The sequence below is a fragment of the Prionailurus bengalensis genome, chromosome A1, assembly GCF_016509475.1.
Source record: "Prionailurus bengalensis isolate Pbe53 chromosome A1, Fcat_Pben_1.1_paternal_pri, whole genome shotgun sequence".
NCBI classification, from domain to species: Eukaryota; Metazoa; Chordata; class Mammalia; order Carnivora; family Felidae; genus Prionailurus; species Prionailurus bengalensis.
The window spans coordinates 191,380,388-191,407,072 of record NC_057343.1 but is presented as its reverse complement, the minus strand read 5'-3'; the positions used below and the strand labels follow the sequence as shown (position 1 = coordinate 191,407,072).

The following is a 26,685-nucleotide window of genomic DNA, read 5'->3' as shown; positions in this document are numbered from 1 at the left end:
GTGTACAATTAAAAAATTTAGGATTTTTCCCCCTTTAGCCAAAAGCTAAGGGTTATTAACCTGAGTCCCCGTGAAATTCAGTGAAGAGTATGTATAGATAGGTGGGGGCGTCTTTCTGGGGCAAGTGTTCACAATTTTTGTCAGATTCTTAAAGGGATGTGGGGGCCTTTAAAAAGTTAAAAATCACCAGTCAGAACCTTCCCTAAAATGAGGATCACTCACTCGTGGTTCTGCTAGGGTGTGTGACTAAAGGTCCGACCACTCTGTACAGACCAGGTTTTCTGGGAACGCAGGACACGAGATGGAGAGGCACATATTTATTGGACTGATCGCAAAACAAACATCTACATATTTCTCTGTAGAACTAAATGCAGGTAATTATCACCAGTAGATCTTTAGCTCAACTGGAAAAAAAAAAAAAAAAAGGGCGTGGCTTTTTATTGGCCCAGAGCCTTGGTCTGCAGCCAATCCGGAGGCGAGTAGCTCTGCCCACGCCCCAACCCCCAGCCCCCATCCCCATCCCCATCCCCATGGGGCAGAGGTCCTCTGGTGGAGGGGTAACTTAGCCTCCGACCCCCGACCCCTTACAAGCAGTGAAGAAACCTTAACCCACGCTCTGGATTCCTTTGTGGCTCTTCATCCAGTCCCGGCTCACAAACCAGAATTTCCAGTGTGACTGTGTTGGCAGAAAGTTAACATGCAGCCGAGGCGGAGGCCTGGGTGCCCACTGCGATGGATCTGCCCACGGGGACAGGCCAAGTCTCCTGGTCATTGGTCTTTCTCTTGGAAGGAGACAGGAGAGGTGCGGCTCAGTAAGTGGAGGCCAGCAATGAGAGCCCTGGAGTGGCAAGACTTTGGAAACTGAAACCTCAGCCCCTAAATATATTCATCAGTTACCTATATTGAGTGCTTATAGGATGTTACCAGGCCTTAGGCTATGCAAAAGCTTTACATAAAAGACTGGGATCTGAACCAGAAAGCTGAGGTGTGAGTAGCAGGTTGGCCACTTTGTAGCTGTGTTGCCCTGGGCCAGTTGTGTACTCTTTCAGGATGCGTTAAGACCCTCCTCTGTAACAATGGGCTTAACAGCAGTACCAACCCTAAATTCAAGTGTAGCTTCAAGCTAGCCCCTATCCAGACTTCTGATTTTTTAGAAAATTGAGATACAATCCATTTACCATAAAATTCATCCTTTACAAGTATACAATTTAGCAGTTTTTCTTATACTCACAAAGTAGTGTGACAATTATCATCTAATTCTAGAACATTTTCATCACACCAAAAAGAAACCCCATATCCATTAACAATCACTCAACATTTCTGTCTCCCCCCCCCCACCCACCCACCCCCCCCCCCAGTCCCCACCACTCCAGCCTCTGGAAGCCATTAATATACTTTTTGCTTCTATAGATTTACTCATTCTGGATCTTTCATATCTTATATGGCCTTTTATGTCTGACCTGTTTGAGCATAATGTTTTCGAAGTTCATGTATGTTGTAGCATGATTAATGACCTTATTCCTCTTTATGGCCAAATAATACTCCATTGAATGAATGTGCCAAACTGTGTCTGTCTATTTATCAGTTGGTGGACATATAGGGTGTTTCCACTTTAGGGGCATTGTGAATAATGCTGCTATGAACATCTGTGTACAAGTTTTTGTGGAGCAAGTTTTGTGGGACAAGTTTTTGTGTTTTCACTTCTCTTGGGTATATACCAGGAGTGGATGATTTCATCTTGTATCACTCCCCCCTCCTCATCAAAAGGGCTTTCCTTCTGTCCCTCAAACAAGCCAAGCTTGCTTGCACCTCTGGGCCTTTGCACTAGCTTTTACCCCTCTCTGGAAGGCTCTTCCCCCAGATTTTTTAATGGTTCACTCTTTGTCAATTGGATCTCAGTTTAAATATCACCACCTCAGTAAAGCGTTCCCCAACCATTTTATCAATCATTCTCTGCCCCTTACTCTATTTTCTTTATATTGATTATTATACTCTGATTCATTATTTATTTGTTTGCTTGTTTGCAGCAAGTCTAGCCCTTCTGGAATGGAAGCTCCACGAGAGCAGGACCTTGTCTATTATGACATTAGTTATCCCAGGCTGCAAGAATAGTGCCTGATATGTAGCAAGCATCTATCAAACATTAGTTATTACTACTTGCTACCTCACAGCAGAGTCAGAAAGTAGGCACCCTTATTATCTCCATGTTACAAATGAAGAAATGCAGTGTGAGAGGGGTTAAGTGGCTAAAATCATGAAAGTAGAAAGGGTCAGAGCCTGACTCAAAAGGATCGTCTGGCTCAAAAGCTGGTGTCCGTTGCACGAAGCTTGCTGCTTACCCCAGCTTTTCTTCCTGGACCTGTCTTAGCTTTGCAAAGTGACAATTCCAGCAAAGATTCCTCTGAGCTTAGACATGAGACAGGGAGAGAAGGCAGACATGTGGAGACTGTTGGGTCGGGCAGCACTAAGAGGACTGTCCTCAGGGGAAGGTGGGTAGGAACACCCCCCACCCCAACACACACCTTCTGGGAACTTGGGCTGCAGAAGGGGCTCCCAAGAGCTGCAATCCCTGGCCTCCCTCCTGCAAGGCCCTGGTGAGTCCTGGCAGCCAGAAACAGTCTCTCTAAAGTAGCAGACCCCACCTACAGTGCAATGAGCACTCAGGAGACCTCAATTTATGCAAACTCTAGTAGGAACAGTGGTAATTAACTACCTGCTTTATGCCAGATGCTTTTCTTATATTAATCCACTGAATCCCCCAATTTGCCTGATGAGGTATATGCCATGTTGTCCCCATATACTGATGAGGAAATTGAGGCCCAGGGAGGTTAAGTAACCTGCTCAAGGACACTTGACTAGGGAATGGTAGAGGCAGGGAATAAGCCCAGTCTGCCCAACTCCAGGTTCTGCTTTTAACCACTACTCTACCTTGCCTGTGTCTCAGTGGGGAGTTTGAGAATAAGGCTTCTACCCTTATAGCTGTATGATTTTGGATAATCCACATAAGGTCTCTGGTCTTCAGTTACCTTATCTGCACAAATGGAAAAGAATCAGCTTCCTTCCCAAGTGTGTTCTTTAGAACTAGATGTTAACAGGTGTTATGTGGGGTGGGGCATGGGAATTCTATGATCAGTGGGATTTGGAACACTATGGGTTAAACTAAGTTGAGCAGGATTCTTTACAGCAAGACTTCTCAGTGCCTTTAACATGTCAATATGCAATGAGTATCTCCAAGAGGAGGGTTGAGAATGTGGCATTTCCCAAAGTTTATTGAATACGAGACAATGTGGAGTGGTGTTTCATGGATCACAGTTTGGGACACACTCATTAAAGAAGATTTTTGCAGGAGAAAAGTAATTTTTCCTGAAAAGTAGAATTCTCTTTCCTTTCCCTACTTGTACTAGGGGGGAAGAGAGCGACTTATAGACAGACACTCACCAACTCCTTCAGGCTGGTAGAGAAGCTTTGGGGCATTTAGCAGGAGATGAACCCACTTACTGAGCACCTATAACACATCAGCTCTGGGATTATGACTTAGGTTGTCTTTTGTGATTCTCAAAACAGACCTTCGAGGTAAGTTTAATTTAAGAAGACAAGGGCATCTGGGTGGCTTAGTCAGCTAAGCATCTGACTTTGGCTCAGGTCACGATCTCATAGTTCATGAGTTCGAGTCCCACATCGGGCTCTCTGCTGTCAACATAGAGCCCACTTCAGATTTTCTGTCCCCCTCCTCTCTCTGCCTCTTCTCCACTTGTTCTTGCTGTCCCTCTCAAGATAAATAATTTTTTTTAAGGCAGTATAATGTTGCAAGTGAAAATGTTGGCTTTGGGCTTGGATAAACAAGAGTTTGTGTCTTAGCTCTGCCATTTGATAGCTGGAGCTGTGCAAACTTGTGCAAGCCACCTAACTTTTCTGTGCCTCACTTTCTGTAGCTGTAAAACAGATAATACAGCACCTACCTCATATAGTAAAGTGAAGATCTGCTGTTATAGCATACAGAAGCACTTACATAGCATCTGCACATAGCAAGTATTCAGTAGGAGGTAATTTTATTATCATTGTCATCATCATTATCCCTGTTTCACAAATAAGACAGATGAGGCCCAGGATAGGTAAGTAATTTGCCTAAGGCCACACAACCATTGTGTGTGGGGAAGTTGAGACCCATATACAGCCCAAATCTGCTTTTCCTCCCCAGAAGCCCTGAAAGAGGCTGAGCTAGTCACAGGCTTGCAAATAAAACACTCTCCTACCAGCCGTCTCACATGGAGTGCCACTCGGGAGTGTGTGGGAGTTTCCCCCTTAGACACAGATGGTATCACCATGCAGGAGTATTCAGACCCACTTGCAACAGTGTGACTGTGCCTCAGGACCCTTACAAAGGAGCCTGGAGAACTAGGGTCCTGAGCCCACAGGCATCCCTTCAACAGCCTCCCCATACAAGAGCCTCTTCCGGCCTTTCTTCTGAACCCCAAACCAGTTCTGTGGGAGCATCCGTGAGAAGAATGACTGATGTGAACATTGTGTGCTCAAGAGGCCACACAGCCACCCCCCCCCCCAACCTTGGATCTTCCAAGTCCTATCGTGGGTGGAGGATGTCTCAGTGGCTGCTACAGGGGAGGGGGCAGCAGGGAGACAACACAGAGGCCAAGGTGACAAGTTTCCAGGCTCCTGCCCTGAATCAATGAAAGAAACACCTCTTGAGAGAAATTTTTATATTGTCCTTCCATGTAACTTTCTGTTGGGGAAAAAAGTTTGGTACCCACCCCATCTCATTTAAAAAAAATAAGCTTTTAAATAAAAGCTTTACATTTTTTTTTTTATTTTTTAAGTTTATTTATTTATTTTGGGAGAGAGAGCGCAAGCACAAGTGGGGAAGGGACAGAGAGAGAGGAAGACACAGAATCCGAAGCAGGCTCCAGGCTCTGAGCTGTCAGCACAGAGCCTGATGCAGGGCTCAGACTCAGATCATGACCTGAGCCAAATTTGGACACTTAACTGACTGAATCACCCAGGCACCCCTAAATGAAAGCTTTAAAAACCACTGATCTAGTCCATCATTTTCATTGCACATATTGGGGAAACGGAGACCCAGATTGGAAGGACCTGCCTCTGGTCCCAGTGTATTCATGGCAGAATGGGGTCCAGAACTCACATCACCTGACCCTTTAATCCTAACCTCTCAGATATCAAAGTCTGAGATGGGTTAATTTATTAAAACTCAAAAGGAAAAACAGAGGCTGTCTGTCCTTCCTTTTCAAGTTGGCTCTTCCCACTTTAAAAGCAGTTTTCCTTCTGTGCCCTTGTCCTCCCTGTTCCCTCATACCAAACGCTGCGGGTCCAAACAGGCACAGGAGAGGAGCATCACTACAAGTCCCCCTGCCCCCACCCCCTACCTTGAGTTGCTGGCCTGAGCAGTGACTCAGAAGATCAAAAGGCAGAGAACAAGGAAGAGACCGAAGTAGAGCTTTGAGGACCTGCTCAAATCCCAGCCTAGCCACTTATTATCTGCATGACCTTGAGCAAGTTACCAAACCTCCCAGTGTCTCACTGTCATCAGGTGCAAAACTACAATAGCTCCATTGCCTCGTGGGGCTGCCATGAGGATTAGACTTAATTTGTACAACAGATGTTGGTGAGGATGTGGAGAAGTGGGAATCCTCTTGCACTGTTGGTGGGAATGCAAACTGGTACAGCCACTCTGCAAAACAGTGTGGAGGTTCCTCAAAAAATTAAAAATAGATCTACCCTACAACCCAGCAATTGCATTACTAGGAATTTACCCAAGGGATACAGGAGTGCTGATGCATAGGGGCACTTGTACCCCAATGTTTATAGCAGCACTATCAACAATAGCCAAATTATGGAAAGAGCCCAAATGTCCATCAACTGATGAATGTATAAAGAAGATGTGCTTTATACGTGCAATGGAATTCTACTTGGCAATGAGAAACAATGAAATTCTGTCATTTGCAACAATGTGGATGGAACTGGAGGTATTATGCTAAATGAAATAAGTCAGTCAGAGAAAGACAGACACCATATGTTTTCACTCATATGTGGAACTTGAGAAACTTAACAGAAGACCATGGGGGAAGGGAAGGGGAAAAAATAGTTTCAAACAAAGAGGGAGGCAAACCATAAGAGACTCTTAAATGCAGAGAACAAACTGAGGGTTGATGGGGAATGAGGGAAAGGGGAAAATGGGTGATGGGCATTGAGGAGGGCACTTGTTGGGATGAGCACTGGGTGTTGCAGGTAAGCAATGAATCACAGGAATCTACCCCTGAAACCAAGAGCACACTGTATACACTGTATGTTGGCTAACTTGACAATAAATTACATTATAAATAAACAAACAAATAAATAAATAAAAATGAAATCAAGGTGTAACATTAAAAAAATACGTGAAAAGAACCTGCAACATAGAAGTTGTGCAGCAAGTAATAGTTCATTTCAGTATTATTATGTTAACTATATTTTGATAAGATCTGCAGTTCTTTGCCATGAATTAAGTGCAGTAGGCTCTCTGCGCACCCACACCAAGGCCAAGCAATGCTGCACTTCGACATATATTCTTCATGGGGAGCTCTGCCCTATATAGGAATTTGAAACCTCTTCCACCTGTAGGCATACGCTGAGAGGGAATCCCATAAACACAGCGTGACCAGCCTTGACTGAGAAGAGCAGTCAAGAAATGGCCCTAGAATCAGCATGCTGGGTTTTATCTTGGCCCCACTGTTTAACTGCAGACAACTTAGCCTTTCTGAGCCTCCATTTTTTCATCTCTAAAACAGGAATCATAGCAGCACCTGACTCATAGGCTTATTGAGAGAAGCAAATGGGACAATGTATATGAAATCCTGGCTTGTCCTTAAAAAGTGGCCAAAAAATAATAGCTCTTATTATATTCCCTAGGCTTAGCCTTTTCTGCTCATGAAGAAAGTGTTGTAGGAGATAAAAGTGGTGATTCTGCCACAGATAAAAGTTCTGATTCTGCCACAAGTTAGCACCTTTCCCCTCTTCAGGCCTCAGTTTCCCCACCTGCAGACTAAGAGGGTTGGATTAGTTCAGCTCTAACTCCGAAGGAGAGCTGATGAGAAGGTGGCATGGCTGTCCATGTGGTTTCTGGATGGCCTCAGTCTTCCAAGCTACCCATATGGAGAAGGGCCAAGAAGACTACTGGAAAGAATGCTCTATCCTTCCCAAACCAGGGCCTTGGTTATGAGCGCTGCTCTGGGGACACACAAGCCCAGCTTGAAGTTCTGTCCTTACCATGGTGTGTGACCTTGGTAAAGTCACTTCACTCTCTGAGCTTTAGTTCCTTCATCTGTAAAATGGGACCTGAAATGGTACCCAGAGTAAGGGACTGCAATGACCATGTGAGCCAAAGCTTACAAAGTGCTTGACACAAGAAGTCAGTAATGGTGTGTTGTTTAATAATCATTATTGATGCCAGTTGCATCAATTGGACTCATCCCTGGGCATGGTGCTCTTCTTAGAGCCAGTCTGAGTGCACCTGTGTCCATTCCAAGTATTATTTCTAGTGGCATTAAAGCTTTTTATGAGAATAGAAGCCATCCTGGGGACCCACCTAAAGAAGAGGAGTTGGCCGGTTTCTGCATGACGACACTTGAGATTCCCATGATTCCAGGTCAGCCTGAAGGAAGCGACAGCCATCAGTCCTTCCCCACCCTGCCAAGAAGACCAGCTCTGCAGGGTTGGAAACGACCAGAAGCTACATCTTGCCCAACCCTTCTACCTGGGGTAAGATGCCAGGAGGGGAAGTGACCTACCCAAGTGTCATGGCATGTTACTAAACCTAAGGCACTTAGTATATGCAGTATTGAAAAGCATATCTGTGTTTGATTCTTGGCTTCTTGACTTACAGGCTCAGTGACCTCACTGAACTTCATTCCTCATCTGGAAAATGGGGATAATAATAAAACCTGTTTCCCAGAATTGCTGCAAAGATTAAATGAGCATGCATATACATATATGCATATAGGTAACTAACATGCATATAACATATAGCAAGCCCTCTATAAATCACAATGTCCAGCAGAAATATAATGTGAGCCACTACGTTTTAAATCGTTTTGTAGCCACCTTTACAAAAAGTAAAAAGAGGTGGAGAAAATTAATTTTGATAACGTATTTTATTTAACCCAATGTATCCAAGATATTATCATTTCAACATGTAACTAATAATAAAAGTTATTAATAGTTTACATTTTTTTCTTACTGACTCTTTGAAATCTGGATGGGGTGCAACCTGGGGAGATTTGGGCAACCGGTTGTCACAACTAGGGGAGCCTGGAGATGGGCAGCAGTGTATACAACTGACATGAGACCAAGGATACTACCGAAAATCCTACAGTGTGTAGGACAGCCTCCCCTGACAAACAATTATGTGTCCCGAAATGTTAACAGTGTCTGTTTTACGTGTCTACTTCACGACTACTTCACATGAGCCCCTTTCCACATTCTCAATGGTCACATGGCGCTGGGGCCTACCATACTGGACAGTGCAGCTCTGTAACAGAACATTTGGACATGCACTTAGAAGGTCCAAATTTTTAGGGATTTGGGTTTTCGTACATTAGTCTTCCTGTTCATCCTGGAATAACTGGCCAAATGAGATGTGACTGGTTCACTAGTGCCTGGCTGGCTAAGGACAGAGCCCATCTGTCTCTGGCTGGTCAGACCCTTCCAAAGTCACCGCCCTCCCCTGGTAGACGAGCCTGGGACAGACAGTGAGCCCTGTTGTTCTTTTCTGGGTAGACAATGCTACAGGCCCTGCTACCTGCCTGACAGTGCTATTGTGGCTCAGGGAGAAAAGGGCTTTGTCAGGACAGCAGGCGGGGAGACTGCGGTTCAATGGGGCTCATTATATCTGCACTCCCGGGATGCTGATGCCAGCCCTGGGGAAGCCACGCCTCCTTCTAGAACAAATGGGGAGCCTGAGGCCCTGAGAGGGTTTAGAAGAACCATCAGTAGATCCCAGCTCCCTCCACCTCAGCCCACTGCCCTAAAACATGAAACTCACCTAACTCTGAAAAGCCTTGTCTCAAAGCACAGGGTGAACACAGGGCAAGGGAGTCCCTGCCCTGGACCACAAAATTTAGCAGCTCCACAAATCACAAACATATCCAAAAATATATGTATTAGGGAACATATGTGTATACCTACCTCTCAAGATCTGGGTTCAGCTCTGGCACAATGAGACCATAACTGAAATATCCTCTCTTGTGATTAAAAAAGCCCGGGTCAGAGAGAAAGACCACAAATCTCTTGTTCCATGTCCTTGGAACAAATGCAATCAGGGTTTGAAGGCAGTGAGAGTTTGAGGGTCGTTTTTACACCAGCCTCAGAAATGGGCACTGTTTAGTAGCACACGTTAAATCTAAGCAGCAGAAATGCTTAGCTAAGAGAAAAGACCAGTTAAATTTTCTTGTTCAATCCTCCCTCTCAGGTAGTGTAGATGCTGCTATAATGAACTATCATTTCCTAGTAGGACCAATCATCCAGTTTCCAGCTTCTCTGTGTTCCAATTTATACTGGACTTGGAGGTACTCACCTCCATTTGAACTCTGATGCCGCATCCCTCCAAGGTGAGGGGTAGGTCTGGGTGCATTACCTTGAACTCGGATGTGTAATGTTACCAATACCTGTGATTTCCCGCTCCCTTCTACACTCTACCTTAACCACCTTGCCCCCAACCCCATGGTGATACAGACACACACACACACACACACACATATACGCACGCACGCACGCGCACACACACACACACACACACACAGAAAGCTGGAAGGACTGTCTTATTTGACAGATGAGGAAACCATTTCTTCTCAAGAGTAAGTGATTTGTTTAAAATCACCTGAAAGGGGAAGCCACATGCTGGGAGAACCCATCCCTTGGGGCCCAGCTAGAAGGTCACGTGTAGAAGGTAGAGTGTGATGTTGGAGAGGACAGGCTGGGGGGCAGCTCTGTTTACTCCTGGTGCCTTCACTAGTTGTGGGACCTTGGGGGCAAGTTTCTCACAGTATTTAAAATATGGCTTCTTCTATTCCTATACAAAATATTAACATTAAGGGAAGCTGGTGACAGGTATATGGGAACTTTCTGGGCTATTTTTGTAATTCTTCTGTAAATCTAAAATTATCTTACAACCAAAAAAAATTTTTTTAAGTACAGTTTTCTCTCATCTGTACCATGGAGATAGTAATGATACCTACCTTACAGGAGGCTCAAATAAGATAATATCTGGATAGGGATTAGCCCGGGGTCTGTCCCATAGCGAAGACTCCATAACTATTTTTAAAAGCTACCTCCTCCAGGAGGCCAGTGACCAACATTGCCAGAAATGACCACCTGCTTTCTTGGAGGTCCCACGTCTTCAGTTCTCAGGAGCCAGAGTGTATTTGAGTCTAAAATGCCAAGCATGTCCGTGTGGCCACTGGGAGCATGGGCTCTTCCACTTTCTAGCTGGGAACCCCAGCAAGTTCCTTGATCACTCTGTGCTTCAGTTTCCTTTCTGAAAATGATAAAAGTATGTCCTGTATATAGCTGTCATGAGGACTGAATGAACAGGAGTTTTTCAGCATTAACATTGCCTGCCCTGCGGCAAACACTGCACAAGTGTTCTTATGGTTCAAATCAGTGTTTCTCTAATTTATGTTTACTATTACCCATGGATGACAAACATACTTTCCATAACCACAGTTTTTTGAGTTTTTTTTTTTTTAAGCTTATTTATTTATTCTGAGGGAGAGAGAATTCCAGGCAGACTCTGCACTGCCAGCACAGAGCCCAGCTTGGAGCCCCAACTCAGGAGCAGGGAGATCATGACCTGAGCAAAATCGAGAGCCACTCAACCGAATAAGCTACCCCAGGCACCCATCCAGCTTTTTTTTTTTTTTAATGCTGATTTGGAAGACACCAGTTTCTAGGTAGTAGTAGATCCCATTTTGTTTCTCTCATTAATACATAAGGTTCTCCAGGGACAGAGAATATGTCTGCCTCCTTCTGGTCTCCAGTCACTTGGAAGAAGAAATATACTTCTTTCATTGAATTTACCAAGCTTCTATCATCCATTCATTCCACAGACAAGTATGGACCATTTATCGGGCACCTACTTACTGTGTGCCTGTTGTGTGCGAGTGCCCAGCACAGATCAGACCTATGTTGAATGAATGAACCAGGCAGGGAGGCAGGGAAGGAGGAAGCCAAGAAGGCAAACAGGAAGGGAGAAACCCAGGGTCTTGGACCCCCTCCCGACCCGGGAGGACTCCATCTGGCAGCCGTGCCTCTTCCAACTCCCACTTTTCCCACTTCTTCCTCCCCCCGAAAAAATTCCCCCTCTCCCACCGTCTGAGGATCCATCATCTCTCTGACACTGGGGACACAACCGAGTGCAGTCCCGGCGTCGTGGAGGGGCGGCGCCCGGGGACCCGCCCCCCTTGCCTCCCGCCAGGGGCGCGACGCGGTGACTCCCTCTCCGGGAGCGCTGCAGCCTCCGCACCCCGGGAGGGCGTGCGCCCCTCTGCCGGCTGCTCGAGCGCTGGGCCCCCGGCCCAGCGAGTTGCCCAAGACTCTGGGTGACTCCTCCCCGAGGACCGTCCCCCTCTGGGGCGCGTCATTCTCTCCACCCCTGGGGCCGACCCCGGCAGCCTCTGGCACGCCGGCCACGCGGGGGACTAGTCTCGGCCACCTGCTCCGGAACCGGGGAACCCGGGGCGCCAGCAGCCCGCGCGTCGGTCCGTGCGCGCAGGGCCCATGGAGCTGCGGGCCAGCAACACCAGCTGCCAGAACGGTGCGTGCGGGCCGCGCTTCGCGCCTTCCCTTCGCCGCCGCTCCTTTCCTTCACGTCCTCTCTGGCCGGGGCCCAAACCGAGGAGGGGTGGATCGCGCTCTGGCCAGTCTTGGGGAGAAGCGGGGTGCCGGCCGACTTCCCTCGTCTTCGGAGCTGGTAGCTGAGAGGGGGGGTTGGGAGGAAAGGGGACGCGCGTGGGGACGGAGGCAGCGGAGGCGGAGGCGGGCAGCACTGATTGCAACTGGTCAACCAGAGGGGGAGGGGGGGCTCGTGGTTGTTTCTCATATACAGTTGCTTCAGATTCTACTACCTGCCCGGGTCTGCCTGTCTCCCTGGGGCAAGGGAGAGGGGCGCAGAGACGCTTCACCCCCAAACCCACACACACCTTTTAGGGAAAGGAGGGAAAGAGCAACCCAGGAAGGGATACGAAAGACCTTCAGCTTTATGTTAAGTTCTTGCTGGGAACCGGGTGGTAGACTAGGCCCTTTACCTGCATTACTTCGTTTATCCTTAACTCTAGAGGGCAGGTAGATATTAACACCTCACCGTCTCCTTTCTGGAGAGAAAGAAACTGAGGTTCTGAAAAGCCTGATGATTTGCTCAAACTAATCCGCTGGGGGAAGTGGAATATAAAGCTAGAGCCCTTGGATCCTACAACCTGTACTCAGACTACTGTGCTCTCTTCCCGCTATGTCTCCATTTTCCTACAGCCTCTTGCAATTGTAACTTGTCCGAGAGCCCTGTTTCTCTAATTTCTGTGTTCAAAGCCAGCTCTTTGGGTGTTGGCTGGCTTTGGTCTCCTGACCAACAATGCAGTCCATTTTCAGCCTCACCTTCCCCTGGGGAAGAATATGTTCCCCAGCCCTAGCATATTCTGGAAAAGAAGCGGGAATCACTGGGCCCAGCACCCGCTTGTCTAATGAGCATCCTTCTCAGAACTGGATGTCCTTTGGCCTTCAGCCTCTCTCATTTTCTTTTTGTCCCCCTGGGAAAACTTCATTCAGCGGAGGGTGCTTCCCAGAACAGGCAAGCTCACCCCGTGGCTCCACCTCCTGGAGATGCATCTTCAGGAGGGCAGGTGAAGGGCGTGGGGATGGGCTTGGCCTTCTTCTTGGGAGTCACCTTCCTTGGCCCATGTCCTCCCAGGCTCTGGCTCATTTCCTGAGTTCAGGGAACTCTCCAGACTAGACTGAGCTGAGGAACAGGAGCAAGAGGTCAGACCAAATTTCATGAAGGATGGAAATGGCTTCATGTCTCATCTTCTCTTGATTGTGACACAGGTGTCAGGAAGAGAGATCTCCCACTGTGAAAGACGCATGGATGTCCCCTGGTGGGTTCCAGGCCCAGCTCTGCCACTAGGTTTTTGTGAGACTCAAGCAAGTCCTTCCCCTTCTCTAGGCCCCAGTTTTCCCAGCTGCAAGTAAGAGGGTTAGACAGGCCATTCTGTGCCATGGAAGAAAGATCAGCATTGCCCTTATTTTATTCCACCAAGATGCTGCTCTATCCTCCAGATACACCAAAGCCAGAGCTGCATGACCTTGGGCTTTGGGGCCCATCTAGTGGCTCGCCTGTAGTTCTAATTGGTATGAGGAGAAACCGGCCCAGGCTTACATCCTTGGCACAGCAGCCTGGAGCTTTGTGACCCATGGTTTGAAAAAGGCCTTTGACCACCAGAGGTCACAAACTCAGATGCCTACAGGGGCTGAGCACATAACCAGAATGACTGAAGGGAGCCAGGTATGGACTCTGAGGAATTGCAAGGTGCATGTCCTAAGGGGGAACCACTCTCAACTGCAGCCAGTTGTCGGTTGGGATGGTGTACTCAACAAGGTGAACACAGGCAGCTCAAAAGCTGAATTTTCTTGGGAAATCAGATTTTTATTAAAATTTTTTAATGTTTATTTACTTTTGAGAAACAGAAAGAGAGAGAGAAAGCAGGCAGGAGAGGGGCAGAGAGAGAGAGAGAGAGAGGGAGTCACAGAATCCAAAGGAGACTCCAGGTTCTGAGCTGTCAGCACAGAGCCTGACGCAGGGCTCGAACCCATGGACCGCGAGATCATGACCTGAGTGGAAGTCAGACGCTTAACTGACTGAGCCACCCAGGCACCCGGGGAAATAGGATTTTTAAATGTTAGTAATAAGTTCATATTTTAAAATAACCCTCAAGAGGCCAAAGGAAACCCCACCCCACCCTTGCTGCCTGCTCTGTGGGGGTACATGTGACGGTTAAGAGCATGGTTTTGGCATTACATGGACTTGGGGAACAATTTGGCTTCTCTTCTTACCACGAGTGTAGTCTTACTCAGGTTACCAAACTTATCAGGGTCCCAGTTTCTCCAGCCAAAACCCTGCACATGATCACTGTGCCATTTCTGTGGTAGGAATGTTCCTGAAAAGCCTCAGAGTAGAGGACCTTGTGGGCACTGGAACTGGAGGATTATTGGCTGTGCTTTATATTGTTTCACTGAACTTAGGCAGCTTAGCTCTTCTGACTGAGGGTCTGCCCCTCACCCAAGTTTGTCGTATTGTCCTTGGTGTTTGTGCCAGAAAGGCGAGCAAGGGTTGGCCGGTTCTGGGGCATGAGGGCTGATTCAGACTCTCAGGATCTCAAGGACTTGGAAAGCAAACTGAAGAGATTCCACATGGAGTGACAGGGACACCAATGTCTCTGAGGCCTGAAGGAGGCCCAAGCCACTGACTGTCAGCACCAGAGGTCTTAAAATCTGGCTTACGAATGGGCCGTTCTAACAAACGGGATGCTTATATTTAGTCATCTTCAGGCCTAGAAGGGGCTATGGACCCGCAGGCCTCACTCCCTCATGTTACCTGTCAGAAGTCTCTGCTGCGGCTGGAGGTAGGGATATGGAAGTGAAGAGGCCTCTTGGAGGAGAAAATCCCTGTGTGATCCTGAGCTATTGGAAGTCCAGAGGCTGGGAGGAGATTCCTGTGGAGGGTGGGAAGTTGGAGTCAATGACGCCTAAGAGTTTGAGAGACTGAGAACCCTGCTGGGTGTGGGAAGCATCAGTACACCTTAGGGGTTATGTGCTGGAGTTCTGGATTCAGACAGTCTGTGTTGTTAGGCAAGGTGCCTGACCTCTCATGGCCTCCATTTCTACATCTATGAAATGGGAATTCAAAGCAGCACTTACCTGACAGATGGTTATGAAAATTGAATGAGTTCATGCAAATAAAGCCCCTAGCTTGGAGTAAGCACTTGGTGAATGTTAATTATTATGTTAGGTTCAGGCCTATTGTGTGGGCCTTGGAAGCTGAAGTATGGGGTCTGAAAGGGCCGCCAATTCCAGTATCTTGAAAGCACCCAAATGTACCCGGCGTGACTCACTTACCATGGTCTTCCGTCCAGGTTCCCTGATCAGCCTTTACTGCTCCTCCCAACAAGTCCTGTGCCAGATCGTCAGTGACCTCAGCCCCCAGGTGCCCAGCAATGTCACCTCTACCAGCTGGAAGGAGAGGTTCAGGCAGAGCTACGGCTTCTACATTGGTCTGGGCCTGGCCTTCTTGTCCAGCTTCCTCATCGGCAGCAGTGTCATCCTCAAGAAGAAAGGCCTTCAACGACTGGTGGCCTCGGGGGCCACACGGGCTGGTAGGGTCCTGAGGGGGAGGGTGGGCATGGGGTGCCGGGCAACTGGACCCTGGGCCAGGCCTGTGCACCTCCCTTCATAGGGGGGGCCACTGTAGCAGTTTCAGAGCCTGGCCTAAATGGTCACAAAAGACTCATTGTCAACTGCACCGGGAATCCAGTCCACCAGCAGGAGACGTTCCTTTAAAATCCAACATTTCTGGAGAATTTCAAGATAAGTTAATTGGGGGTACAGATAAGGAAAATCTCACAGCCGAGAATCAGAAACCCCAGATCTAGTCCAGTTTTATTTCTTACCAGCTAGGTCATCATAGGCAAGTCTCAACTTCCCTGCAAAATGGGCATACAAATACCTCTGCCCAGAGCACTGCCGCACACTGGTGTGCCCTATTAACTTCACACTGAAGCCGCTACAGGCTACAGAAAAATTACTGGGTCTCTGTCCACAAGGGACTTACTGTGAAAACATTCTGGAGAAAAGGAATCATGTGTAAAGGAATTCATTTATTTGCTCATGATTCACCGCAAGCCTGCTGGGTGCCAGATACCATGCTGGACACGGGGACACAGTGCCCTGTGGGACATTGAGTTGAGTGGGAGACACAGGCAAGTCAATAGGCAATCGTTCCATAGTAGGTTACTTGCTATCTGTCATGGCGAAAATACAGAATCCCTTGGGACTATTTTGGAGGAGCATGTAAAGCCCAGGCTTGGAAGGTTAGGGGAGGTTTTCTACAAAAGGTGATCTGGAAGCTGGGGCCTAAACGATGAGATGGCAAGGTGGAGGAGAAGAGAAGAAGACATGGTGATGCAGGCAGAAAGGACAGCAAGTGCAAAGGCTCAGAGGCGAGAGAGGATGAGTGACATTAGAAGCCGAAAGTAGTTCAGGATGGCTGGAGCACCGAGGGGTAAGAGACGGGGGAAAGGCCAGATCATGAAGGGTCTTGCAAACCGAGCTACGGAGTTTGGGTGCAATTGTGAGAAAGGTTTTGGGCAGAGGAGTGACATAGTTCGATTTACGATTTGAAAAAATTCCTGGTTGCTGGGTGGACGGTGGATTAGGGACAAGACTGGTGCCCAGGAGACCAGTTAGGGGAGAGGGATAGCATAACTTGGGCCTGGGAATGGAGACAGTGGTAGAGTCCCAAGAGAGCTTTCTGGGTTTGGTGTCGACTGGCTCCCAGGGGATGGTGAAAACAGAGTCGAGGCTGACTCAGCTTTCTGACTTGAGCAACTGAGGAGATGAGGGTGCTGTTTTCTGTGATAAAGAAGGCAGGAAGAGCGGGTTTATGGGAAGATGATGGTTCAAGTCTGGGCATGTTCAGTTTAGTGTTCTGTGGGACACTGTGCTTTGGAAGCAGACTCCTGGGGCTCTAATTCCAGCTCTTCAGTTCCTGGTGATATGATCCTGGGCAAGGAAAGTGCTTTCTCTGTGCCTCAGTTTCCTCATCTGTAAAATGGGGATAAGAGCAGTTCCAGCCTCTAGTATTGTTGTGAAGATAGGTAGTGTGTTTACAAAAATGCTTGGCACGAGTGTTGGTATTACTCTTCTCTAAGTGGGACAGCCTGGCAGACAGTTGGATATCCAGGGCTAGAGCCAGGTGCCCTCTGAAATGGAAAGCTGTGAGATGTGGGGAGGAAGTCAGGAGCAATGGTCTTTGTTGCTCTCTCCTTCACGTCCTGACAAGTGTTCAGAAGACCAGAGACCTCCCAAAGTGCCAGGAAAAGATTTGCTTGTGCCAGGAGAAAGCAAGGTAAATATCACTGATACCATTCAGAAAGGTAGCTTCTCTGGAATCCTTTTTTCCCTCCAATCTGCTATTTCCTTATCTAATGAGATTTCAACCCTTAGCATAAAATGCTCTCAGTGCTCTTTTTATGGAAGATCCTGAGTCCTTTAGGAACCTGATGAGATCTAAAGACCTTCTTAGAAAAATAGACATTTACAAAAAGCGATACACAATCTCTGGATTTTCACATAACTGTCTAAAACCCATCTATTACCATCATAACCATCATCATCATAACTATTATTATTGAGTATTGACTATGTGCCAGGCTCTGAGTCCACCATGTGAACAAGGCAGACACAATTCCTGACTTCCTGGGGTTTCCATTTTAGTGGGAGATATGCCAGAAAATAAATACATTAATTCAATTTATAAATAAATGTCATGAAGGAGAAAAGCTGGGTGTGATGAACGAGAATCCCAAGGAGAAATAATAGAGATAAGGGGGTCACAGAGGACATCTTAGGGGAAGAAACATTCAAGCAACGTCCTGAAGAGTGAGCAAATATATGTAAGCAAATATCGTTAAGAAGACTGTTTCCAACATGGAAAAGCACATGCAAAGTTTTTAAAGCCAAAAAGAGCTCGTCATTTTGGACGAACTAAAAGAAAGCCTGAGTAGATACTAGTAAGAAGAGTGGTAGGAGATGCCTTTGGAGAGGTGAACAAGGACAAAACCACAAACTGGCTTATTTAGGATTTGGGGCTTTATCCTCTGAGTATTTGGAAGCTATTGGCCTGCTGCAAGCTTGAGGGGTGACTGTATGATTTACATTCTTAAAATTCATTGGCTGCTATGAAGGCAGTGGGTTATAAAGGGATGATGAGAGTAGAATCAGATGAACATAGAGGGCTATTGCCTCAGCCCAGGCCAGAGGTGGTAGTGCCTTGGAGTTGAGTGGTGGCAGTGGAGTGGACATATGTGCGATGCTCTTTGGAGAGGGAATTAGCAGAATGGATGGAATGCAGAAGGTGGAGAAATGGGAAGGTCAAGGGTGATTCTCTGGTTTGTGGCTTAAGCAACTGGGTGCATAGAGGTGCCATTTACTGACTTTCATTTGGTAGGTGGGTTGGTGGGGAGCATTTAAAATTAAGAGTTCTATTTAAGACAGAGTTTGGGATGCCTATAGGAGATCCAAGAGATGTCAACTAAGCAATTGAACATACATCTGGGCTCCAAAGAAAGGATCAGTATACATGTATGAAATAAGGATGCCTGCATAAAGATGGTATTTAAAACTTGGGGAATGGATAAGTTCACCCAGAAGCAAGCCCAGAGAACTAACCAGCTAACATATATTGAACCCTTCAAGACTGGGGAGTGAAGGGAGAGATAGGAAAGGTGCCTGAAAGAGCATGGCCAAGTTAACTTTGTGTCCATTCCTTTCTACAGTGGACGGAGGGTATGGCTACCTGAAGGATGCCATGTGGTGGGCTGGATTTCTCACCAGTAAGTGGGTTCTTTCTTACTAACAACAGTGACCCTTTGATGGCAGAGGCGGAGATGAAAGGAGGGGCGGAGGGGGGCCTTTCTGTCTCCATTGTGCCAAGTGTGAATCTGAGACCCACATTCCCAAGGGGAACATCTTGACCATCTTTGCAGGTTGAACATTTTACCTGTATTTCATATCTCTTTCTCAACCCAAAGTCAGTCCTTCATCCATGAAACATTTAAGCTCAGAGAGGTCTGTAGAAAGCTGGTAATGATAAAGATGTCTTTTCTCAACTTCCCTTGAAACATAGAGAGTTATCACTCCTGGTTGGAGTCTCTTGGATCTCTACATGGGAGGCTGGGGCTCCTCAGCCAATTTTCTCATTCCACAGGCGATGTGTTGGCTCACTTTAGAACATGGCTGGTCTGCCACTTGCAGTTTGCCCAGATTTGCACATTCACACATTTCCCCCGCTTTCCACCCACCCTCTCTGGCTTTCAAACCCTAATTCTTTTGAATGGAAAATTATCCAGCTTTCCGTTTATAAGTCAGGTTTTGACCCTAGTCATAGCCAGGGCTATAACATTCATCATCTACTTTCAAAGGGCAGACCCAGGTCATTCTCTACCAGCAGAGACAGAAAGGGCACTTTCAGGAGTCTGCAAACTAGAAACTCAAATGCAGAGAATTAGGCCCTTTGGGAATGTCAGACTTTCTAACCACCTGCCTGTCAATCTGGGAGAGATGACCTCATGACCAACTGGTACCTGGAGAACCAATAATTAAATGTTTCTTTATTTGATAAATTAACATTTTCTAGAACTCACCTCATATATACAGATGAAACATCAACAGTCCCTGAGATACATTTAGCCGTGCCTGGACTAGAAGCCAAGAGACCTCAAGAACAAGAAAGCATCCTTCCACAAACATGTCCTGTGACCTTGGACTCTGGGCCTAGCTTGCCCATCTAAAATGGAAGGATTTGATCAGGATAGTCTGGGCCTGACCTTCTGATCAGATTGGCCATGGGGAGAGCATAAGGATCAAGACATTAAGGAATGATGGTCTGGGATCCTGTGAATGGTTGACCACTGAATGAAGCTGTCTCTGCCCAGGTTAAGTGGGGCTGGAGATGATGCATCGAAGCCACACTACCCTGTTTTCTCCCTTCATTTCCTAGTGGCTGCTGGAGAGGTTGCCAACTTCGGGGCCTACGCATTTGCTCCTGCGACAGTTGTCACGCCTCTGGGAGCGCTGAGTGTCCTCATAAGGTTATTGTCACCTCTTGCTGTCTCTGCCTTCTTCCTATTTTCAGTTTGTTGAGGTCTGGAACTGTCTAGTGGGGTCAACTGCCACTTGCAGTCAGGGACGTGGGTCGATATTAGCTCCCAGAAAGAGGCACTGTGCTGTTCAGAGCTCCTGATCCGTAGATTGTTTGCTGCTGGTTGCTCTAGCCTCTCCTCGAACCATGGGGCAATAGAAGGGCAGGCCAAACCCAGATCAGCTGGAAGGGCTCCCACTGCCACCAAGCTGTCTCATGCCAATGCTTTCGTGCCCCAGTAGGAGCAGCATACAAGTTAAAAAGCATGAGCTCTGTATTAGCTGTTCCTGAGTTCTGACCTTAGCTCTGCCTAATGTAGTAACTATATTACCATGGGCAAGTCATTTAACTTCTCTAAGCCTCAATTTCCCTGTCTGCTCAGTGGGGATGCTAATACTACCTACCTGAAGGCATTGCTTCAAGGACTAAATGAGATGATGCACAGAAAGCACATAGTGCAGGGGCGCCTGGCTGGCTCAGCATCCAACTGCGGCTCAGGTCACAATCTCACAGTGTGTGGGTTCGAGCCCCGCGTCGAGTCAGGCTGTGTGGTGACAGCTCAGAGCCTGGAGCCTGATTCGGATTCTGTGTCTCCATCTTTCTCTGCCCCTCCCCAGCTCATGCTCTGTCTCTCAAAATAAATGTGAAAGAAAGAAAGAAAGAAAGAAAGAAGAAAGAAAGAAAGAAAGAAAGAAAGAAAGAACATAGTACAGAACTGGCAGTGAAGAATCACCATAGCCAACACATATGAGGGCTTACTATGTGCTAAATGTTCTAAATGTTTCCCATGTATTAACTCATTTAATCCTCACAGCCTCCCGACTAACTAGAAAGTAGAAGACACCTGAAGCCAAGACAGGTTAAGCAACTTGGTCAAGATCAGCCAGGTCCTAAGGGGCTAGGCCAGGATTCCCACCCAAGCAGTCTGATTTCAAAGACCACGTGCTCAAGCCACTAAGCCGTGTTGCCTGACAGACATCCAATAGTTTTTAAAATAACTGATACTAAGTATGTGTGCTTCGCATTGCCTCATTCCTCCTGAACTATAAGCATAGTTCCTCTGTGGGGGTCTTGGAGCCCCATTTGAAGCTGGCTGTGATTATTGGCTTAACCTGGGAGCCCTGGTAAATGCCAGCTGACCACACCCAGCACCCATAGTTTCCTGTTTTGTTTTACCATCTGGATGACAATTTTGTAACGTTTACACAATCAAAAACAAACAGAACCGTGACTCACATTGTACAGTTGGCTGATGTAGTTGTGATGCTTCTATTGTGTATCTGATTAACTTACAAATTCCTACTCCCAGGAAGTTGGGGGAGGAGAGGAATACTCCATCGCGTGACGTCTGCCTGTGCTAATGCCACCAGACTCTCTTGAACACACATTCCGGGTAAAATGTTATGGGTAGTTTTAAAGAAGAGACAGAAGACATTCAAAGGAGCTTGGACATTAATCTCCCCTCTCTTCATATCTTTAACTAGGATTTGGGGGGAGGAATTCATTCCTAGATCAGCCACTGATTTTTACCCTAAGGTAATGTTACCTTTGTAAGGAAATAGAAACCTACCATGAGATCATACCTGTCTTGCCCCATTTCCCTCCCTTCTTCCCTCACCTCTGCCATCTGAGGATGTGAGGGGAATGAAAATCACATCACCAAGGAATAGCAAGGAACTGGAGGTGTTTTACCCACTTCAGGGAAATCACAAGAATTCTCTTCAATGAAGTATAGAGGAAAAACCATAGGCTTTATAATTAGACAGAAATTCAGCTAAAATCCTGGCCTTGCTACTTACCAGTTGCATGACCTTGCCAAGTTATTTTAATTTCTATAAGACTCAGTTTCTTGTCTATAAAATGGGGATAATATATTTTACTTCTCAAAGAGTTGTGAGATGTGAGTGAGATATAATAAGTAGAAAATTCCTAGCCTAATACTTAGTACGTATTATATATGCCCAAGACACAGTGCCTCTAATTGTCATTGTGGTTGTTCATGTTGGCATATACAAACGGAAGGAGGAATAGATTTGTTCCGTATAGCTCATGGAATAGAAATAGGACATGAGGGGCGCCTGGGTGGCGCAGTCGGTTAAGCGTCCGACTTCAGCCAGGTCACGATCTCACGGTCCGTGAGTTCGAGCCCCGCTTTGGGCTCTGGGCTGATGGCTCGGAGCCTGGAGCCTGTTTCCGATTCTGTGTCTCCCTCTCTCTCTGCCCCTCCCCCATTCATGCTCTGTCTCTCTCTGTCCCAAAAATAAATAAACGTTGGAAGAAAAAAAAAATTAAAAAAAAAAAAAAGAAATAGGACATGAGTAGAAATTACCATATTTTTGACAATTAGAATGAACCTACAGTAGATCCATTTGCCTTGTGCAGAGGTGAGCTGCTTGCCACCAGTGGTTTACAAGCCATGTCTGAAAGCAGTCTGTAATGTTAAGAGAAGATGTGCTCATTGGTAGGAAGTTAGACAAGAGTGCTTTGAAGGACTTTTCGGACTCTTGTGTTTGCGGATCTTTTAGTCTCTAAAATGAAAGAACTCCACACATACGTCGATTCCTCCAGCACACGCCATAAGCCTCCCCTAAATAAGTTTCTATTTCAAATGTTTTTGGAGGAGATCAGTGAGCCCTGATCTGTTCTCCATGAGCGCTTGCTCAGGCCCCATTTTCCTTCAGGACACTGGGACAAGTATGGCTTCTAATCTCTGTCTCCCATTTCCATGTGCAGTGCTGTCCTGTCCTCATACTTCCTGGGAGAGAGTCTGAATCTGCTGGGGAAGCTGGGCTGTGTGATCTGTGTGGCCGGCAGCACAGTGATGGTGATACACGCCCCCGAGGAAGAGAAGGTCTCCACCGTTGTTGAGATGGCTGCCAAGATGAAAGACACAGGTAGGCTCCGAGCCCCCGTGAGTGGGAAGGTCTGGCTGCGTGCTGACCATGCCAGGTGCTGCCACCTGGAGGAGAGGGAAGCTAAAGAAAGAAAGTTGGGGGGCTGGTCCTAGGGTTAGCTCACAGGCTTCCCAGCCTGATGTGTATTGATGCCATTTATCATGTGTTTATTATGTGCCGGGCATGGTTCTAAATATTTTCCATGCATTGTCTTAGTATGTTCAGGCTGCTGTAACAGAATGTCATGGACTGGGTGGCTTATAAACAATGGAGATCTATTTCCCACAGTTCTGGAGGCTGGAAAATCCAAGATCAAAGCCCTGGTAGATTTTGATTCATAAATGGCCATCTTCTCTCTGTGCCCTTACATGGTGGAAGGGGTGAAGGATCTCTCTGGGCTCTCTTTCATAGGGACACTAGTCCCATTTATGAAAGTGCCACCCTCATGACCTAATCACCTCCCAAAGGCCCCATGTCCAAATACCATCACACTGGGAATTAGGTTTCAACATAGGAACTTGGAGGGACATAGTCTTGTAGCATGTATTATCTTATTAAATCCCACCAAAAAAGCTCTATGAGAAAGGTCCCATTATTTTAACTTATTATTTTATTTTATTTTATTTTATTTTATTTTATAGAGAGCAAGAGCAGGGGTAAGGGGCAGAGGGAGGGAGAGAGAGAGAGAGAGAGAGAGCAAATCCCAAGCAGGCTCCATGCTTAGCATGGAGCCCATCATGGTGCTTGATCCCACGACCCTGGGATCATGACCTGAGCCAAAATCAAGAGTCAATACTCAACTGACTGAGCCACCCAGGTACCCCAAGAAAGGTCCTATTCTTAGCCCTCTTTTACAAATGAGGAAATGGAGGTCTTGTGGTTTAGTTAGTAACTTGTCCAAATTATTCAAAAGTTGTGTCATGGGACTGGAACCCTACTGTGTTACATCCCATCATCATGGATAGGGGCTCTAGATACTAATTGCATCCTCCATAGCTCAGATTATCTATCTCTTCCCCTCCTGAAGGGTACATCGTGTTTGCTGTGCTTCTGCTGGTGTTCTGCCTCATCCTCATCTTCGTCATTGCCCCACGCTATGGACAAAGGAACATCCTCGTTTACATCATCATCTGCTCTGTGATTGGGTCCTTCTCCGTGTCTGCCGTCAAGGGTCTGGGCATCACCATTAAGAACTTCTTCCAGGGGATGCCAGTTGTGAGGCATCCCCTCCCCTACATCCTGTCCCTCATCCTGGCACTTTCTCTCAGCACTCAGGTCAACTTCCTGAACAGGGCACTGGACATTTTTAATACTTCCCTGGTGTTCCCCATCTACTATGTGTTCTTCACAACGGTAGTGGTTACCTCCTCCGTCATCCTCTTCAAGGAATGGTACAGCATGTCTGTAGTGGACATTGTGGGCACCCTCTCTGGCTTTGTCACCATCATTCTGGGTGTGTTCATGCTTCATGCTTTCAAAGACCTGGACATCAGCCAGACCAGCTTGCCCCACATGCACAAAAACCCAACCCCATCTCCCACCCCTGAGCCCACTGTCATTAGACTAGAAGACAAGAATGTCCTTGTGGACAATATAGAACTCTCCAGCACCCCATCACCAGAAGAGAAGCCCAAAGTATTTATAATCCATTCTTAAAGTGTGGAATACGAGAGTGAGAAGATGAGCACTACAGTACAGCCTGACTTCTCAATTCCAGAGCCACCTGGTTATTTTCAGAACAACTGTTACCGATGGGCTCTCTTTTCTTGAGATGTTCATTTATACCTCATCATTGTTTCCAGAAGGAAAATCCCTACCCAGTGAGCGGTGGTTGCAGAACTTCGTGGAAACAGCCTCAGTGACCAAATACCCTATTTGATGTTGGTGCCAGCAGGTCCCCTGGACCTCCCTTCCCACTTGTTTCCTCAGTGCCATCTCTGTGTTGGGAAGAAGATAGAATTTGACCCGTTGAATGTAGCACAGGCCAAGAACTTCCCTGAGATGCTGGTCATCAGGAAATACTTAGCACTGGTTCTCCTGAGACTGAATCCCATTCCTCAGCCCAAGGACAAAGTGCAGCTGGCTCCTGGAGGCCGCGAGAGCAATTCGTCATGCCTCCCATCCAGAGCTGACAACTAATGTGAGACGTCTTGCTGCTTTTGCTACTTCCTCTTCGGAGACAACAGCATGACCTCAGCTGACCTTCTTACTGTGAAAACCACCTGATGTCTCAGGGAACATTTCCACCAGCCCCATTCCCGGAGCACTCCAGCCGGGAGGTCAGCATCTTCACTTCCGTCCACTCTACCCCCATCCTTGCCCCTTCCGTCTCTCTCTCTGTCCTAAGGAGTTGTCACTGAGACATTCAGGCAATTACCTTAGAACTCAAAAAACAAAATGACAAGGACAATGATCCTCTACAGCCAAGCTCTGCTGGCCCAACCCAGTGTTTCATTTTGCCTCCCTCTGGAAAGAGAACAGCATTTGCACTGCTCTTAAAAGTAGTCTGGCTGTCAAAATAGCATTTGGCAGAATGCACTTTCCTTTTCCTCAAGGAGTAAACCAAAATATGATTTGGGGAGATGGGGAGAATTAGGAGCAATGTCAGAATTTGGCAGAAAGTGGCCACAGGCCCTCTAGAAACCAGGGATGACTTTTGTGTTTACTCTGGTGCCCAAGAACCCAGGTGGAAAGGGCTCTGGGTACTTTCTGGGCTATAGCCTTAGAGGCTTGAGCAGTGGGATCAGCTTTGAACTTCCGTGACCGAGTGGGGTGTAGGCTTGGCATGGGTGTTTTCTGGCTGTTGATCAGATGGCCACCAAGTCCTCAGTGCCATTGATGAGCTACCCACCTTGGGAAGCAGCAGGTCGTGGCTGCTCCAACACCATCTACTTTGGGGACTGCCTTTGGTCCCCTCACATTTGGCCAGACGCATTTAAAAAACAAGAGCAGCTGGAGAGAGGGAGAGAGATAATTCCCTTCCTGTCTTCTTTCTAGCTGCAAGAGTGTGGGAGTTGGTAGAAGGGCCATTGAAGGGGAAGTAAGAGAGCCAGTATATCTATAAAGAGGGAAGGCTTGATCCTCAGCCCCCAAGTGGGTGCAGAGCCTCCCCTGTATAACCCCGTACCTGTGTCCTGCGTTGATGTCCTATGCCCTAAGCACAGCCAAGCCCGGCCCAGAATCTTGCTGGCCTTGAAGCTCTAAAGGCTCGGCTGACCAATACACTAGCTTCCTGCACCTCCAGTTTTCAATGAATGTGGATTTCTGTCTGTAACTAAAATCAGTGCAACATGTTGGATCTTGAGAGTGGCGGTAATCTAAGGGCCCTGAGAGCGTGGTTTACAGGGTCAAGAAAAAAGACCTTTGGGTATGTTTACTTGATACTTGTGTCTTGGCCTTCATAGGACACAGAACAATTAAATTGGTTTGTCTAATGCTGGGGGGCTGGTCTCTGATCTCTGGAGGGTTGTGACTGCCAAGTAAGTCCCTACAGTAACTTTCACAGGCACACTCTCACTACAGTGGGAAAGGCTGGGGAATAGTCGGTTGAAAATATTCATCCCTTGTTAATACCTGAGCCCATACTGGGAGCCAGGCACAGTATGAACAGCTTTATGTGGATTCTTTAAGTCCTCACAAATCCCCCAGGTAGATTTTTTTTTTTAACTTTTAATATTTATCTATTTTTGAGAGAGAGAGAGAGCACGAACAGAGAGGGGCAGAGAGAGAGGAGGAGACCCAGAATCTGAAGCACACTCCAGGCCCTGCGCTGTTAGCATGGAGCCCGATGCGGGGCTCGAACCCACGAACTGTGAAATCATGACC

The 26,685-nt window shown here is 47.1% G+C and overlaps 1 protein-coding gene across 1 annotated transcript; it reads left to right on the top strand.

Annotated features, from left to right (window-relative positions):
• The first annotated feature begins 11,516 nt into the window (after positions 1-11,516).
• NIPAL4 (NIPA like domain containing 4) lies at positions 11,517-26,299 on the top strand. Its single transcript, XM_043597280.1, has 6 exons — positions 11,517-11,818; positions 15,183-15,422; positions 18,603-18,659; positions 19,826-19,916; positions 22,700-22,860; positions 23,888-26,299. Exons 1-6 carry the CDS (start codon positions 11,782-11,784, stop codon positions 24,514-24,516), a joined length of 1,215 nt encoding a protein of 404 aa, XP_043453215.1. The 5' UTR covers positions 11,517-11,781; the 3' UTR covers positions 24,517-26,299.
• The last annotated feature ends 386 nt before the right edge of the window (positions 26,300-26,685 follow it).

Bases quoted from the DNA above. Each gene is read 5' to 3' on its own strand.
- NIPAL4 (XM_043597280.1), top strand. From the start codon at position 11,782: ATGGAGCTGCGGGCCAGCAACACCAGCTGCCAGAACG. The intron at 15,423-18,602 runs GTAGGGTCCTGA...TCCTTTCTACAG, and splicing joins CTCGGGGGCCACACGGGCTG to TGGACGGAGGGTATGGCTAC. The intron at 18,660-19,825 runs GTAAGTGGGTTC...TTCATTTCCTAG, and splicing joins GTGGGCTGGATTTCTCACCA to TGGCTGCTGGAGAGGTTGCC.